Source organism: Labeo rohita, chromosome 7 (assembly GCF_022985175.1).
Source record: "Labeo rohita strain BAU-BD-2019 chromosome 7, IGBB_LRoh.1.0, whole genome shotgun sequence".
NCBI lineage: Eukaryota > Metazoa > Chordata > Actinopteri > Cypriniformes > Cyprinidae > Labeo > Labeo rohita.
The window spans coordinates 11,176,308-11,194,723 of record NC_066875.1 but is presented as its reverse complement, the minus strand read 5'-3'; the positions used below and the strand labels follow the sequence as shown (position 1 = coordinate 11,194,723).

The 18,416-nt window shown below is 41.5% G+C and overlaps 1 protein-coding gene across 2 annotated transcripts; it reads right to left on the bottom strand.

Annotated features, from left to right (window-relative positions):
- Positions 1-1,596: 1,596 nt before the first annotated feature.
- Positions 1,597-7,766, bottom strand: LOC127168680 (cadherin-1). Of its 2 annotated transcripts, none has more exons than XM_051115711.1 (11): positions 7,662-7,766; positions 6,837-6,951; positions 5,932-6,176; positions 4,965-5,105; positions 4,713-4,868; positions 4,111-4,305; positions 3,859-4,014; positions 3,312-3,456; positions 2,674-2,846; positions 2,473-2,601; positions 1,597-2,361 (listed from the first exon to the last, which is right to left on the bottom strand). In XM_051115711.1, the coding sequence occupies exons 1-11, from the start codon at positions 7,704-7,706 to the stop codon at positions 2,338-2,340; spliced, it is 1,524 nt and encodes a 507-aa protein (XP_050971668.1). In that variant the 5' UTR covers positions 7,707-7,766; the 3' UTR covers positions 1,597-2,337. The 2 variants fall into 2 exon arrangements, with proteins under 2 accessions (XP_050971668.1, XP_050971667.1); XM_051115710.1 differs by having other exon boundaries at positions 1,597-2,337.
- Positions 7,767-18,416: the final 10,650 nt, after the last annotated feature.

Below are 18,416 nucleotides of genomic sequence, written 5' to 3'. Positions count from 1 at the left end.
CAACGGAGTTCATGTATTAGATAAAAAATGCAACAACTTTTTTTTTTTTTATCAGAAATGCTCTTTCTTCAACTCCAGGATGTCCCTCAAAAGCACAATCTAAATGGAGAATATGTTTTCCGGACTCTGATTTGAAAAACTTATGGACCTCTCCCCACAGTCTTTTTATTCCAAGTAAAATTAAAGAACTCCATTTCAAAATTGTTCATGGATACTACCCTTGTAATCTATTCTTGAGCAGGTTCTCTGAAAATATATCTTCTTTGTGTTCATTTTGTAATACTGATGAAGAATCTGTTTTACATCTGTTTTGTCACTGCCCATTCTCCAAGTCTTTTTGGTCAAGAGTTACCATATTAATATCTTTTTGTTGTAACAACAAAAAGAGACAGAACCTATAATTTTTTTGTCTGACTTTAATTCTAAAGACAGTAATCTTGTCCATACTGTATTATTGCTTTGTCTTCTGGGTAAATTTCACCTTCATAAAGCCAGAACTATTCATTGTAAACCTAACTTTAGATTGTTTTCATCTGATTTAAAGTCTTTTTTTGCCTCTTGTGGCAAAAAAAAAAAAACAATGTGTCCAAACCATTGAACTCAAAGGCTTCTAAAACTTTTAAAATCCTTGAGTCAGTTGTACAACATCTTTGAGTTTTTGATGTCCGTTTGCCCCGTGTTACATCTTCATTATTGTAATATTTGAATAATAAAAAAAAAAAGATACTGCGTGCTGCGGCTAACTGAAGCTCCGCCCACCGACGCCATCTTGTTTTCGCGATTTCCCGCCCACGTCACTGATCTAGCCAATCAGCGGCCTCAGAAATTACACTTGTGTGTAGTATGCAAATTTTTGCTGACGCAGGTGTAGTACCGGTCCCGGCTGCAGGGGCGCACTCTCGAGTTCAGAGATATACAGTGTACAGTAGTTAACATTTGAAGTGGATCAAACCTTTCATCAAATTTGTCCTAAAACCAAAAAGAATACCTGTTCTTCTCTTAGGACAACTTTTTTGATCCACTTCAAATGTTGACTACTATATAGTAAGATTTCAGGGTTTTGTGGTATGTTAGGACATGGCGCCCAAAATTTGAGAGGGAGTTTCTGGGACTTCTGGGAGCTTAAAATAGCTTATACATTGCCAGAATTATAAGGACATGGTCCCTGTCCTCAAAAACCCAAATGTCCCTGTAATGCTGGCGCGTATTCAGGTCAAAAGTTCTTGTAAACCACAAAAACCAGCACACACACACACACATACGCATGTTGTGTTTCGATGTTTTATGGGAACATTCCATAGGCGTAATGGCTTTTATACTGTACAAACCGTATATTCTATTGACCTACACCTACCCTACACCTAAACCTAGCTCTCACAGGAGACTGTGCACAGTTTTACTTTCTCAAAAAAACTAATTCTCTATGATTTATAAGCTTGTTTCCTCATGGGGATAAGGAATGTCCACACAAGGTCAAAATTTACTGGTATTACTATCCTTGTGGGGACATTTGATCCCGATAACATGATAAATACCAAGGACACACACACACACACACACACACACACGGTTAAGTTGGAATAATTGATAACCAGAACAGATGCAAATGAATTTTATAACATTATCATAAGGCAAACACTTCAAAAGTAAATAAAGATGAAATACTTCTTGTGATTTTATAAAAGTCAACTGAAAATATGCTGGGGGGAAAAAAAATCTGTTGTGAGATGAGGACTAAGGCCTGGTTTTACAGACAGGGCTTAGATTAAGCCAGGATAAGGCCTTAGTTAAATTAGAATGTTTAAGTCATTTTAAAAACGTGCTGAAAATAATAATAATAATAATTAACATACTGGTGTGCAACTTGATACAAATCAATGGCACTGGTCATGACATGTCAGTAGAAGTTGCTTTCAGTTAAGACAGCTCACACATGCATTTTAGTCTGGCTTAAGCTTTGTCTTTGCAACTGGGCATAAGAGTTAAAAAAAAGAGGAAATTACGTAAAATTGATGTACATTGATGCTTACCCCTATGAATAATCATTAGTGAATTATAAAGTTGTATATAATTAACAAATACAATGTAAGCAATATTAGGAAATAATGGAACAATAAACAATGAGCATGTTTCCATTCTGGAAGCCGATAATTAATGAGCAATCACTGTTACTGTATTCCTTACATAAGACTCTCAAACAAGACTCGATAAAATGATTAAAAAAATAAAATAAAATCCACACACAATTGCATTATTGTTTCTTCTTGAAGTCTAGGCAGGCTATCCAGAATCATCTTCATCAGTAAGAAGCAGTTTCTTCTCAGTGACAGGCTTGTGCTAAACAAAACAAAAACTAAACCACTATAGTGGTATAGTTATATGGTCAAACGAAGTTTAGGCAAAAGTTTATTACATGTTATATTATTATATGTAAACATTTGTTTATTTTGCATTATTAGTTATTTGCCTTACCGAGGTTTGCTCAAAGTGAGGTTCCTTATCACTGTCATCAGTAACAGTAATAACAGCGGTGCCATTGGTTGACAAACCATATCCATTCATGTCAGCAGCTTCAATTAACAAAGTATATCTGGGCCATTGCTGAAAAGGAAGATAACTGATGAGTTTGCTTACATCATGTCACTTTGAGATCAATCAAATGTAATTACTCACCTTTCTGTCCATGCCTAGTTCTCGCACACGAATGATTCCAGTTGAATTGTTGATCTCAAACATGTTTGTTTTTGGAAGTTGCGGCTCTTGGCTGACAATTGCGTAGCTGACTATACCATTGTACTCATTTGGGTCATCTGCATCAGTGGCTGTGACCGTCATAAACTCATAGCCTTTGATGAGAGAAGAATGACTGATTAGGTGATAAAAGCTAAAAAGCAGAAGAGTGGGCTTCAGCCCCTCTATCTTTTCCACAGCCCCTCTAAAACTATTTGAATTGGACAAGTGCTACTTCCCCAAGAAAATGTACCATTCTCACGAGTTCTAAGTCTTGTCAGTTTAAACACTGAAGTGATTTTAAGTCATTCAAGAGCAAGACGGCAAACTGCTCTTAACTAAGTAACTTTTGTAGCTTTAATGGGTATTTGTGCATATTTACTTTATACAGTATTACAGTTTTCACAAGTACCGTACAAATTTATTCAGCCTATATTTGTATCTTTGAATCTAATGATCTCATTAAGGACTAAGCCCACCTGAGGATGAAATCCTAGAACTGTTGAAGCTGAAGAGGCATTTGAAGAAAAAAAGGGGGTTGCTGAAAGCTATTTTACTGAGAAACTGCACCATATACCTACCTATTTCAGCAGCTTCATGAACACTTCCATTAAAAGGATTTTGAGTAAACACAGGCTTATTATCATTTTGGTCGCTCACAATGATGACAATATCCATTGGTTTTTCTGCTATATTCACACCAAGTCCTGTAGCATGCGCTACAAGCTAAAGAAATTAGAGGAAATTTGGGCATGTTAGGGGCAAATATTTAATGAGTTCCTTTAAAGTCTTTTAGTCCATGTCTATGATTTTTCCTGCAGTACTACTCGCAGAAAGTGCTGCAGCATGAGCTGTAATCGAAAGATATGAGATTAATGAGGCAAAGATATGAGTTTCTTTAAAGGCTCAATTACTGAAAATCAAAATTAGAGTTGTCTGTTAGCTTTGAGACAGTGATATGCAAGTGTAGTATAAAGAAAACTAGTACATATATGAAATGTAAGGTCACATGCAAACACATGAAAAGGACAGTTTTCAGTTAATTAAGAATGATCAGACAGTTCAATACCAAAATCCACACACACACAAACTTGGAATAAAAGTTAAAGAGACTAAAAATTAACTTACTCTGTATGAAGCTTTTTTTTCTCTGTCAAGTGGCTGAGTCACCATGAGATTCCCTGACAATCTTTCAATAGTAAAAATCCCCTTTGGGTCTTGATCCGCTCCTTCACCTGTAATGCTGTATACCATTTGAGTTTCCAGGGCAAAGTCTGATTTTATCTAAATACAGAAACAATAACAGTACAAAGTCAATGACAAACAAATCTCTCCCTCATCCATCCAATTTTGAACTGTCCTTTCATGATTTACACTCACCTGGACCAGCTTCATTGGGAAAGGACCTCGGCTGTTTTCAGGTATATTGACTGGAGGAATAACCCAACCTCTCTTTGCATTAAAAGGATTTTGAGTAAACACAGGCTTATTATCATTCTGGTCGATCACACTGATGACAATTTCCATTGGTTTTTCTGCTATATTCACACCAAGTCCTGTAGCATGAACTATAAGCTAAAGAAATGAGAAGAAATTTGGGCATGTTAGGGGCAAATATTTAATGAGTTCCTTTAAAGTCTTTTAGTCCATGTCTATGATTTTTCTGCAGTACTACTAGCAGAAAGTGCTGCAGCATGAGCTGTAATCGAAAGATATGAGATTAATGAGGCAAAGATATGAGTTTCTTTAAAGGCTCAATTACTGAAAATCAAAATTAGAGTTGTCTGTTAGCTTTGAGACAGAGATATGCAAGTGTAGTATAAAGAAAACTAGTACATAAACACATATGAAATGTAAGGTCACATGCAAACACATGAAAAGGACAGTTTTCAGTTAATTAAGAATGATCAGACAGTTCAATACCAAAATACACACACACACAAACTTGGAATAAAAGTTAAAGAGACTAAAAATTAACTTACTCTGTATGAAGCTTTTTTTTCTCTCTTGAGTGGCTGAGTCACATAGAGATTCCCTGTCAATCTTTCAATAGTAAAAATCCCCTTTGGATCTTGATCCGCTCCTTCACCTGTAATGCTGTATACCATTTGAGTTTCCAGGGCAAAGTCTGATTTTATCTAAATACAGAAACAATAACAGTACAAAGTCAGTGACAAACAAATCTCTCCCTCATCCATCCAATTTTGAACTGTCCTTTCATGATTTACACTCACCTGGACCAGCTTCATTGGGAAAGGACCTCGGCTGTTTTCAGGTATATTGACTGGAGGAATAACCCAACCTCTCTTTGCTCTCTTTAGACCCGTTGAAGACTTTGGAAAAGTCAGAATCATATCATCAAAGTGAGGTTTCATCTGAAAATATTAGCAAAAAAATCAAAACAAAACAAAAACAAAACAAAACAACAACAACAAAAAAAAACCCAATTAAAATATAAATAAATAAATTGTTTATCTTACAGTAAACCAAATGTTTTCACAGAAGAGCACAAACAACATTAATTCACCCAGTATCCTCCTTGTACTTTAGTCTCTGTGCTTCTTGTAATTAAAAAGCATTTATCAAAAAACATCCACCAGGCTTTGCCCTCCTTCATGCTCCTTCTCTGAGCAGTCTTGATAATGCCATCATATTAATGTGGTGATTATCTCTAAGGTAGACACCAAACTTAATATATGATATTTACCATCTATTAACTCTAGTCAACAAATGATTATCTGATTACAAACTAATTACCAGAGTTATTGCTGCTAGATTAAGGGAGAGACTTCCTCAAATAATTAATTAGACTTTGAGAGTCTGGGTTCCTTAAGGAAGATCAGTACATAATATTCGTTTAGTGCTTGACATCATAGAGTACAGTCATTTAATTGAAGATGATGGATTTATATTATTTTTGGATTTTTAAAAAGCATTTGATATGGTGGAGCATCCGTTTCTTTTCAAGACACACTATCATTTTGGTGTTGGGCCAAAACTGATAAATGCCATCAAGATACTTTACAATGACATTAATAGTTCCCCCTGAACATGTACAGAAATTGACATGTAGAGAATTTGACAACTGAAGGTGTCCATTTAAGTACCTCAGTAAAGTAACACATAAAAAACTGAAATGTCCAATAGAGGTCAGACTTGTATTGTATTGTACAGCATTTTCTCTGAGGAAATTATTTGTACCTTTGAAGAGATGTTCATGACTGTATCCATCTGATGCCCCTTAAGATGGTCGACATATTCAACTCTGATAGATACAGTGTGCTTCTTGCCATTGGCATCCCAAGCGTGCACAGTAAACACCTCATAACCCTCATGAAGAGTCAGTGATCTCTTCAGTGTTACAGTGCCATCCATGTTCACATCAAACCGCTTGTCATCAGACTGAAAGAGTATTCTTGTTTTTCCATCACACGTATTAAAATTTACTGTCGGAAATCAGAAAGGGAATTAATTGGCAAAACAAAACATCTTGTTACATATTTAACCCTGGTTCTCTGAGTGGGGAAAGGAACAGAAGCATCCAGCAGATAGGATTTCTTTCTCCAGGACATCTATAAGGTTCAACCACAAATGTCTCTCAGTAGTGGCTCAAAGTTATGTAGAAATTGCTGTGGGTTGCTGGAACAAGATGTGGGGCAGATAAATTGTTTCATGAATATGAAATATTTGTGGAACAATGTAATGTCCTTTTGAGACATGGTTGACAAAACTCCTCAGAGGGCGGTTCTACCACCATTAGCCAATGAATTGGCAATATTCAGACAGTAATAACACCTGGAGGATGTTTGTGTAAGTTACTGACACATCAATGGCATTTATCAATAAATAGCACTTATTTGTGAGCAACAGTGATTACACTTGAGTGAGACAATTAAACAATGATGACAGCAAATTTAGTACATACTGTGCATGTATAAACTTGATTGAATGTAATAGTTAATAGTTTTTTTTTTAATAGTAGAATTGGTTAATGTAGATATCTTTGTGTAGCACAGTGTAGAGAGATTATTTAGCCAAATACAAATATATATATATATATATATATATATTACTTCCAACATTTATTTGCAGAGATATTTGCCTACCTCTTCCTAGTGTTTTCCCCTTGTAAAGGTGATCTCTCTGCACTTTAAAAACCAGCAACTCCGACTCAAAGCCAGGAGTACATACAGACTCCTCCGCAAGTCCACACAAAAATACCTAATTTGAAATGCAGTAAATATCTTTATTACCATACAGTGCCTTGAAAAGCATCCATACCCCTTCCAAAAAATTCTGCATCTGTTAAGTACTGAGATAAGGGTATGAATACTTATGCAATGCAGTTATTTCAGTTTTTTTATTTTTCAATAAATTTTGTTTTTGCGTTGTCATTATGGTTTAACATAAGGCAGCAACATAACAAAACATGAAAAAAATGAAAATGTGAATATTTTCAAAAGGCACTGTAAATAACATTTTATACAATATAGATTAAAGTGTTAGGAAACAAGAAAAATTGTGTTTTAATAATGCAAACAAATTCTGTTTTTTCTTTGTCTGGTGCATGGAGTAGCTCTGAAAAAAAAAAAGAAAAGTTTAATAGTAAACATTTAAGCCGGTTTTCGATTTTAAAACATTTGTCAGGAAACAAGAAAAATAGTAACTATAAATACAAACTTTTCCAAAACACTAAACAGTTCTCCACAGAAAAAAAGAAGCCACAGAAAAGCAGCAAAATCCCATATGTTAAGCAATTTTCATCAACTTTGTGTATAATGATTTTGTTGTTGTATTTAAATTAAATATTCATGTTTTAGAATTATTTTTTAAAGTATTTTAAGAGGCCTTTAAACAATGTTGCAGTAATGACATTCTCCAAATATGTTAAAACTGAAACACTATTAAAGACCTGAGGGATAAAATCCTACCTTACAAAGGAGAATAATTACTCCCAATCTCATCTCAGTCTTCATTGTTTTTGTTTGAAGCAAAATGTTCTGAACAGTCCTTTCTTTTTTTTTAAGAATGTGCAGTTATTTTATGTTTTTAAAGAATGTGCAGTTATTTTTATGCCAGTGGTTTCTTGCTGCGTGAATGGGTCAGGGGAATGGGAAAGGGGATGGATTAAAATATAATAAACTCAAATTGAACATGCCTGTATTTGTCATTGAATGCACAGTACAGTTTATCAGTATTTCACTAGTACAGTATTTTTAAGACTTGACTGGAACCAGGAAGGTCTATAAAAGAAGAAAAGGCCAATGAAATTGGCGAGTGGAATTTGCATGCCAAGCCACCCTCCCATACATACGGGTATATAAGATGGCGGCATGCAACCACTCACTCAGATTTCTGCTTCGGAGCCGATTGCTTTGTGAGCTGCTTCTACAAGAAGAAAGAAGATGCCTTCATCGCTGCAGGAGTTTCTGCTGTGTGGAACATCCTTCCTTGCATTTCCAGCTGGAGAGATCGCCCTGTTGCGCTAACTATGCTAACAATGCTAAAAGTGCTGCGGTCCTCCCCTGGGCAACCAGCCTAAAAGAGCAATTTCCTACAGCAAACACGATCGTTGAGAGTGTCTTTTTCAAGACGCATTCCGATCGTGTGCTTTTAGGGAGCGATAGTTTCCTTATTCCTCATGACGGTCACAATCGCTGTCTCATAGGTCTGGGATGTAAACAAATGCATTGAGATGGCGGTTGTGAATGGGCTATGTTCACGCGGTGTGGGCATGCCCATTATTACGCTCGGTCATGGCTTACATTAACATGTGAGCCGCCTTTGCATTCTACCCGTTCTGGCTTCGTGGGTTGTTAGACCCCCTGAGGCGGCATGGCTAGAGGCATTGGAGACCTGAGGTTTATAGTCTGATTACTCCGTCGGTCAGCCCCGCGGAGGTCTGGCTACTCTCAGCGTATTGCCGTCGAGTTTCTGAATGTTGATGCCGGTTCGTCCTAGTGCGAGTCCTGCGTCTCGTTTAGTGCTCATGAGGAAGTTAAGATGTCTATCGCCGCATCAGTGGTGGGGGCTATCGTCTTCTGAAGTCGGAGACTCTGCTGAGCAGCTCCCCGTGCTGGTGGTTGCTCGGTCAGGGTCCGAGGCTAAGTTGACGGCCATGTTCCCCCGGGCAGCCCGATCGCCGGGCGGGAGGTCGGGCTCTCCGCCTTCCCCTGGTCATTCGAGGTCTGACGATCAGTTCCGGTGTCGGATGCGGCTCTTGCTGCGTTCTTCCCTGGTGCCTTTCCTCCTGGAGGTTCATGAAGAGCTCAGCTGCGTGTTGGGCTCTTCCCCCCGCACTTCCCTTGCTGGTGGGGGCGGCTTGAGAACGCGTTCACGTCCTCCAGTGGAGTGTGCGATTGTGATGCATTCGTGCTCATGAGTGCCGCCACCTGGGTGGGCTGTCCGTGTTTCTCGCCCGGCCTGTAAGCATCTGCCAGCTCCGGCTGTATAGCGGTGCTTGCAGCGCTGCAGGCCATGCCACCCCCACCCTGCACGCTGTGCCCCTCCTGCATTATTTTGGGCATAATTCTAGGTGAAGGTGATTTGAGAACACGTTGACGTGCGCCAGTGGAGTGTGCGATTGCGGTGCATTCGTGCTCGCGAGCGCCGCCACCTGGTGGGTCTGTCCGTGCTTCTCATCTGGCTTGTAAGCGTCTGCCAGCTCCGGCTGTACAGCAGGGCTCACAGCACTACCGGCCATACCACCTTCGCCTTATGTGCGTGCTCAAGGGAAGTTCTGACTCTTGAGGTTGAGGCAGGAACTGCGTTCGGTGACTAATAGTCTCGGGGCAGTCCCTCGGTCAGGTGATGTTCATTTTATGGCCTAAAAGTGCAAAAAATGATCCTAGCTGAACCTGGTGATGACACGTGACACTGACAAAGCCCACTTTCTTGGTGTCCGTCTCTCAGGTCAGCCTCTTCGGCGACACTGTTCAAGACCTATCCCAGCGGTCTTGGGTGGTTCGTATGCAGCAAAAGAACTTGGAGTGCCCATGGATGGGCTGCGTGCTTCGACTGTCTGTCGCCGAAGACGCCCCCCGGTGGCCCCAGCAGGAACTGCTCCACTCCCCTTCGGGGGTGTTGAGCTGGCCACGCCTAGGGGGCGGAGCCTGCCTTGGGTTGCCTTGCATGCTGCAGGGCTTCCTGAAGGCAGACTGCCGAGGGATTAGAGGTTTTGCTCCAGGAATGCCCTTGGGAGAATCGAGGGCGTTCTCTACCGCTGCTGCCTCTGACCTACGGGTCAGCAGGTACCCACCCCTTCAATAAAAGAGCAATTTTCTCTATACCCTTGGGTTTTATTAAACATGTTGAGTCTGTTTGTGAGTAACGCAACCCTTCCTCACATCCAGGTTCAACACACAATCTCGCCATCTAACTAGGGAGGCAGGACGCGTTGCTTCCTTGCACTCTGGCAGAAACAACGCGGGATCGTGGATCAGGTAAGCGCTGCCTTAGCAGCTTGGCGCTACTTTGGGACGCTCGCTTTCCGGGTTGAGCCATCCAAAAAAAAAAAAAAAAAAAAGAAGCTGGTTGCTCCACCGCAGGGGTGTTGTTACCATTCCTATATTTCTCTTTTAATGCAGGCAGCAGCTCGGTGTTTAGTTCTACCTAGCCTGTTTGCTAGTCGATTTGGTCGGTCCTTACACCCAAGAAAAGTGGTGGGCTTCGCCCTGTCCTGGTTCTGAGTTCCGAATTGGTACCCCTTAAAGACCAGGCTACCATTGGGTTGGTTGATACAGAAACGCATGTCTCTGTCCCTCAGCACCAGGACTGGGTTACAGCTTCGACCTGAAGGACACATACTGTTATGTGATGATTGCCCTGACGCAGATCATTTCTGGCCTGCTTTAGGGGTCACACATGGTCAGCCACAGGGACTTCAGGTCAACCGAGAGAGGGGTGAGCTCAAAAAAGAACAGCCCTGAGCTCCCTCTTTCCTCGGCACGGAGTACGGTTTACCAGTCGTGACATGTCAGCTGAGAAAGTTAGTGCTGGACTGCTTGATTAACAGTCACAGGACAGTGATCCCTCTAAATGTTCAGAGGTCTGACGCACATGGCAGCCGTAGCCACTTTGTTCGCTCGGCTGTTCCATGCAAGATCGCTGCAGCACGGACTTTTCGACTGGACCGTGAGATGGGCATGGCACTATGACACACTCTGGGTTGGAAACCCCTCAGTGTTGACACCTTCTCAACCACTGGTAAGACCCTGTGTTTCTACGAGCAGGTGTGCTCTTAGACCAGGGGTCAAGCCTCAAGGTGGCTGTCTTGGATATCTCCGTCACAAGCTAGTGCCATCTGCAACGGGCAGGCAGTCTCGGGCTCCTGGGAAGGACCTCGACTGCTGCGACACTAGTCGCTTCGAGTTGCTAGCAGAGCTTTCTCTCCGCCGGTTCCGTCCGATGCTGCGAGACAAGAGCGTGCTAGTCCACTGGACGCCTTACCACGGTAGTATACACCTGCCCCTGTGGTGGTCTATGCTCCCGTCGCATATTGCAACTCGCCCGCCATCTCCTCCTCTGGAGTCTTGCAGCTAATATTGCTGCATGCTGTTCATTTTTCAGGGAGTTAAGTTGCAAAAAGTGAGCAACTCTTCCGAGAACGGCGACTCCAACCCTGGGTTCCGGTTCATCTGGAGTCGATTCAGCGAAGGTCAGGTGAACCTGTTCACTTCCTGAGTCCTCCTACTGCTGGCCTGTTCCTGACCGAGGGCTCGGCAGGCACGCGCTAGCACACAGCTGAACCCGGGGTCTACAAACAGGAGTGAGCTTCCCGGCACAACCCTCGGCTAGATTGGGGGGACGAGGAGCAGGTTCTCTGGTGTGTCTCTTGACCCACCCGATCCTGCATTGCTGACACCATTTTCCCTGTGACAGCCCCCTCCTGGGAAGTTTCCCCTGAAGAAGAACCTTCTTCTCAGAATGGGCACAATCGGGCACCCGCATCTCTATCTGCGGACTTATACCTTTGGTTTCCAGATGGGACACGGTAAGACCTCACTGGCCCTCTCGGGCTGTGGTAGACATTATCACTCAAACTAGTGCCCCCTCTATGAGGCAAGCATATGCTTTGAGGTGAGGTCTTTCTGTTGTATGGGCTATTCGCCGAGTTAACCCAAGATGCTCGATCAGTGTTGTGCCTCCCTTCTTGCAGTTGGAGCAAAGGATGTTCCCTCCACTGTAGGGCTCATTGTGGCCATCTCGGCATATCGAAAAGGGAAAATATGCTGTGGATGGTTCTCCCTAGGGAGGCATCACCTGACCGACAGGTTCTTGAAGGGTGCAGGGGGACAAGTCCCTCTACAGTTGCACCTTATCCCTTCTTTGGGTCTCTCCGTGGCCCCCTTAGGTCTATGGAGTGTCCCCCTTGGGCCGCTTAGATCAGTCGAGCTACAAGTTCGGTCACTTGACCTCTCTCCTGATCACGCTCACTTCCATGAAGAGGGTAAGAACCTGCATGCATTTTTCAACAGAAGTGCCTTAAATTAGGACCGGCTATTCTCACGCTTTCTGAGATCCCGGTCTGGTAATGTGCCCGGGGTTCCCCACCTCTCACCTTCGGGTTCAGGTGGTGGACCTGCTAGCGCTGCCGCCGGAGGAGGCAGACCCGGCCTTAGCATTGCTATGTCCTTCGTGCTATTCACGCTATTGGACTGCACCGGAGCATTAGTTGCTCCAAGCAGCTCCTGTTTGCTTACGGGTCAGCAGAAAAACGGGGAAGGCTGTCCTCAAGCAGAAGTTGGCCATTGGGTGGAAGTTGGGCCTCACCTCGGCTTCTTAGTTCCGAGGTGACCTGTGCCTCCTTGGAGTCGAGTCCTCTCTATGAAGGGTACTCCTCCCAGGCATGGTGCACAGCACTTCTCTAGCAAACATCTGGAGCTGCGGGCCGGGCGACACCCTTCACTGCACAAGATTCTTCTTGTGCTGAGCTGTGTCCTCCCGTGTGTGGCGGGTAACTCAGGTAATTTCGGGAGGACAGCTCGGTGTCGGCTTGCTGCGCCATTCCTTACGGATCCGTGCGCTTCTCCCAGTTGTTCCCCCTGTGAACTCTGGGCCCTCCATTGCCCCGCAGTCTGGATTAGAGCGGAGTTTTCCGGGACTGTGCTCCGACAGGGGGTCTCCTTCGCCCCCTGAAGGTTGTGGCATAATGTCTTAGCATTTCTCCATGGCTATTCACCGTGTTCCCCCTAATATCCTTTTAAAAGAAAAGGGATATTGTATTGTCCTAGTCTCCACATGGCGTTAAAATTCGTCACTGTGCTCCGCCCCCCCAACGGTTGCTTCAGATACCTGGCACCCCTGGTGGGCCATTATCTGGCTTACAGGGCGTTGGGCAGGTTACGTGTTGAGCTTCATTTGTCCTGACATGCTCGCCTGTCAGCATTTGTTCCTCAACTACGTAACATGGTTCAGGATTGTGGCGTTTTCCACAGGGACCCCAAATACGTCAGTATTGACGTAACGTCGTAGAGAACGACTGAAGGGGAACGTCTTGGTTACAACTGTAACCCTCGTTCCCTGAAGGAGGGAACAGAGACGTTACGTCCTTCCTGCCACAATCCTGAACTGCGCTGAATGCCGGGATGTCTCAGCTCCTCAGCATAAAACCTGAGTGAGTGGTTGCATGCCGCCATCTTATATACCCGTATGTACGGGGAGTGGCTTGGCATGCAAATTCCACTCGCCAATTTCATTGGCCTTTTCTTCTTATAGCTCGGAATACAGGCTAACTTAATGGAGAAACAACAGATGTTGTTTAATGATATCACGCCACCCTATGAACTTGTTAAGTGATGACGTAATGCGTCCATTGAACGCACCAATGAACACTGTTTCCGGTTCCAAACCCCAACTCATTTAACTTGAGAATACTATCTCAGCAGCCATTTATGAACACTGTTTATTCATATGCTGTTTATAATATTAAACATTTAAGATAAATGTTTTCAAATTTACGGTGTACACTACAGTCTCCATGCTCACAGCGTCCCAAACACAAATAATTTTTTTATTTATTTATATTCATATTTTCATTGTATGGCTATCTGGGATTTCGGTATGGAGTTAAAGGGTAGGATTATAATTTTTTGGTAGTATTATATCACATTGTGAGTATATAATTAGTACCGTTTGTTGTTTTCTCATGTCATCTGATAAAGCATTTGGACCCCGAAGTCACGGAAGAGGTGACACTTGACGTCAGACTTAACAACCGAATACCTCTTGTTTTTAAGTACACTGAACAAAATTCTAAATGCAGCACTTTTGTTTTTGAAAGAATAAGCTATTCTTCTCCATAACACCACCATAACCATAACACCACCACCACCCAAAAGAGACACTAAAACAGCCAAAACATGTTCATCTGACTGATGATATCAGAGACATGTTGCAGCATGATAATGCACGGCCCCCATGTTGCAAGTGTGGGATTACAAATTTAAGAAACTGTTTAAAATATGTTGATCCTATGCTCTGACATAGCATCACATGAAAAACTAAGGTGAAATATGTTGTATTTAGCATTTAAGGTAAATATGATGTTATCAGACAAATGATTCTCTCAAGCAAAGTTTGTAGCAAGAGGTTCCTGCCAGTTCCTGTTCTCTTATTGTAAGTCAAATGAGCCAGATTACTGAGATGTTCACCTTTTGTTTGTAATGGCTCTTGGTGCCTTTGCCCCAGTCTTCGAGTAGTTATGATGATTGGATTAGGACTGGTGTAAATGGTGCAGGTTTCTATACCTGAATACTTCATTTGCATGCTTTGTTTGGGGTTGTCACCCAGGTGCTTTGTCTCCATTTCTAAGCACTGCCCCCTAAATGTATATAAACTACAATGTATCACTGCCTTAGTTAGACTTTTGATGACTGCAGTGCCACACAGTGCATTCTCAATAAAGAACTCTGCTGAAGATACCCAAGAGTCTCCTGGGCTTCGCTTCTGAGTTTCCAACAGTTTTGGTGCTGTGACCCGGATAGAGTTTCTCGCCAGATACCATTCCAGAATGTTTCTTCAGCTCAACGATTTGGTGAGTGTTACTCTATCCAAAGAACCACTACAGACCAGTACATGTGGTTATCCTCTGCGCCATCAGAGAAGTGTTAACAAACAGCTGCAGGGTTTGGTTAACAGACTAGTTATCCTCTGTTCAGGCAGGGAAGTTTAGCATTACATGCTAAAATTTGTTATCCTCTGTTCAGGCAGGGAAGTTTAGCATTACGTGCTAAAATTTATTATCCTCTGTTCAGGCAGGGAAGATTAGCATTACGTGCTAATATTTGTTACCCTCTGTTCAGGCAGGGAAGATTAGTGTAAAGTGCTAGTAGGTTGTGTTATCCTCTGCTTTGCCAGAGAAGGTAAAATACATTATGATGTGTATTAACTAGCTTATCCTCTGCTTTGCCAGGGAAGGTTAAAAACAGTTGCTCTGTGCTAACAAATTTATCCTCTGCTTGCCAGGGAGGTTTTAGAAGTGTCCTACAGTGTCAGAAAGACATCATGTTTACTGAGAAAGGTGGACTAGCTACCCCTTTATGGACAGACAGTGAGTTTAAATCATTGTTAGGAGAGCACATGGACTCAACAGTGACAGAGTCAGTCAGAATAGATTTAACAAAGAAATTTGGTATTGATCCGAAAAAAAGTATGGTCAATTGATGAGTGTAAAAAAGGTATTGGGAGCATGTATTCGCAAGAACAATGTGAAAGACATTATTTGCTGCCACAGAGAGTCTGGTTTAGTGCTAGTTACACAACAGTCTCAGCGTAACTCAGAGATAGAGGAACAGAACAAAGAACTCCATGCTAGAGTATCCTCTTTGACTCGGAAATTGAACTGCATCAAAACTTCAGCGAAAACTGATGTGGAAGAAGTTAATCAGTCTGATAACAATTGTCCTGACTTTGAAACAGACGTAGCCATCCAATCAGTAACTGATGTGCCTATAGATTCAGTGAAGCTATGTGGCGCTGGGAGAAGATCTCAGGGAATTGAGGGAACTGAAAGTGTTCCTCCAAACTCTTCTGTTGTCCAAGTACAAACTGTTGCCAAAGCGCTTGGACCTAAAGATATAGAGAGGCTATCCCAGAGCTTACCCTCAGCACAAACTAATTTTTTCTGAATTTAGAGGAGCATTGATCAGTAAAATGCACCTCTACGACATGTCGTTATCAGAAGTCACACAGCTGATGTCACAAATTCCAACTGAATCTGAATTCAACCGTTTTGAGTCTGCTGTTATTTCTGAACTACAACATGCCAGTAAAGCAGATTTGAAAGAGAGTGTTTTGAAAACTCTAAAGAATATCATGGGATCCAAACTAGACTGGCCCAGAATCACTAACTGTGTGCAAAGGAAAGAAGAAACTGTGAGTAAAAACACTGAAAGGTTTTGTCAGACAGCTGTAACTTACTGTGGAATAGTTGAGGATCCTGAAAGTGTGCTAGATGACAAGGAACCCCTAGTCTGCATCTGGTCAGATGGCCTTGTAACCGAGTACAGAAAAGCATTGCCAGTTTTAAAAGTTTTACCGTTGCCTAAAAAGTCCGGAGACTGCAGTGATGGAGGAGAAACTTTTTGTGTCTATCACGGGTTACCTGGAGCTGTATGTTTTAAGTTTTTTGCTGATATGACAGTTTACTTAACAGCTAAAAACCAAAGATTTTAGAGCGCGCGCGCTATAATCCTTTGATTAGATTGACAGGATGGCTGATTTGTTGGTTGCCTAGCAACATAAAAACCGCAATGCACTGCTCTTTTTTTTAAAAGTCACCAGAAAAAGGCAGTGCGGTGCGCCTCGCGTTTTTTAGAACTAAAAAACACGTTCGGTGTGATCAGGGCCTTACTTAGTTCTTACTCAGTCTACTTACCACTCGCCAAACTGTTGGAGCAGCTTGTTCAGGTGTTAACTTTTAGGGCTGTGAGTTCTTAATTTCCCCAGTACTGTGCAAGATGAAATATTCTTTGTAAATAAAACAACAGGAAGGTGACTGTCACTCCCTTCCATTGAGAGAATGCCAGTGAAGTACACTCATAGCCTTCAAAGCTACACTACAACACACTCCAGTCACTCACCCATCCTCTATGAGTTATGATGTTGCTATGACTGATGTTTCATTGAAAGATGAAGATGTTGTGCAATAAAGTTTGCAAACCAACTACAGGGACAGACTAGGACACACACAGACCAGTGAGGAGCCCAGGGAAGAACCAAAGTGCAACAGGCCTCAGGGGCCAACCCTGTGGTGAAGACTTCCTCATAGGTTTCCCCTATCAGTAGTTTATCCCCACCTCACTGGTCTATAGGTGTCAGTTGACTTAAGACTAGGTCAACAAAACCACTATACAATCACTAGACTTAAAACCACTATATGATCAACAGAAGTCTAAAAATGTCTATGCATGAATACTGCTGGTCTGCTGTTTCTTTGTTTTCTTGTGTTGCAAGTATGTGTACATGCCATGATGTCTTCAAAAGCAGCATCCTAGAATAAAGCATCACCTCAGACATCCACAGTGTTGGGAAGGTTACTTTGGAAATGTAATAGGTCACAGATTACAAGTTACTTGATTTAAAATGTAATAAGTAATGTAATTTATTACTTTTAATTACTTTTTGATTACTTTTCTAAATTTCTAATATTTTCAACTGTTAATGATTTTGAAACATTTAAACCAGGCAGAGTTAACCTTACGGTAGCACTCAACGCTGATTACTGTCAGACTTTCAAAATTCTTTATCACTTGAATTAAGATTATAATAAGTAAGGGATAATACACATTTTTATTTTGCGATAACTGGCTGAATGTACATTGCCTCACTTATTACACAGCTGCATCATAGATTGTTTAGATGTTTCGTGTCAAAATTATTAGACACGAAACACTGATCTGAGTTGAAATATTTGAATGCAAAGCTTCCATGAAGAAATCAGTTGCTAGCAAATGGCAAGTTCAAACTAGACATTTTAGGGATACAGTGCAGTTTTCTTGCACAACATATCACCACATAAGTATTTAAGTAGTACTAACTAGTTTGTTAGTTGTCTTATAATCCATTACAGTGTACAAAAAATAAAAAAAAATAAAAAAAATAAGGGTATGCTTTTTGTTGTGATAGGACAGTAGAGAGATGACATGAAAGAGCTGGGAGGAGAGAGGGGAGTAGGATCAGCAAAGATGGCGGGAATCGAACTCAGGTCACCGTGAGCGCACTTGTGCAATATGTCATAACTAAATCATAACATAAATAACATCATAACAAGAAATAGTTTAATAGCTATGATACTGGCTTTGAAATCAAATGTTTGCATAGATAGGACAGAAAACACTAGCATCTAACAATGCCTTGGAAAAAACAATCTTAAAAAATAAAGTTTATGCATAAACCCAAATAGGAAATAAAACAGTTATTGAATAAGCATGTGTCCTATTCTATGTCCTAAACTCCTGAAACATTGGTGTCTCATTTTGGAGCAGCCAGTGCAATTTATGAAAGAAGTCAATTAAATCTGTAAGTGGGGGTGGGTGTGTGAAATAATTCAGATGTAATCCCCTGTGTAATCACTGGCATTTTTCAAAAGTAACTAATTTAATTACACATTTTTCTCAGTAACTGTAACTAATTACAATTACATTTATTTTGTAATTAAATTACGTAATTCCATTACATGTAACTAG

What these genes read in the sequence shown, in the direction of transcription:
- LOC127168680 (XM_051115710.1), bottom strand. Translation starts at nt 7,706, where the DNA reads ATGAAGACTGAGATGAGATTGGGAGTAATTATTCTCCTTTGTAAG. An exon ending in TAATTATTCTCCTTTGTAAG is followed by an intron (nt 6,952 to 7,661) that starts GTAGGATTTTAT and finishes ATTTCAAATTAG; the next exon opens with GTATTTTTGTGTGGACTTGC. An exon ending in TCCCAATGAAGCTGGTCCAG is followed by an intron (nt 4,015 to 4,110) that starts GTGAGTGTAAAT and finishes TTCTGTATTTAG; the next exon opens with ATAAAATCAGACTTTGCCCT.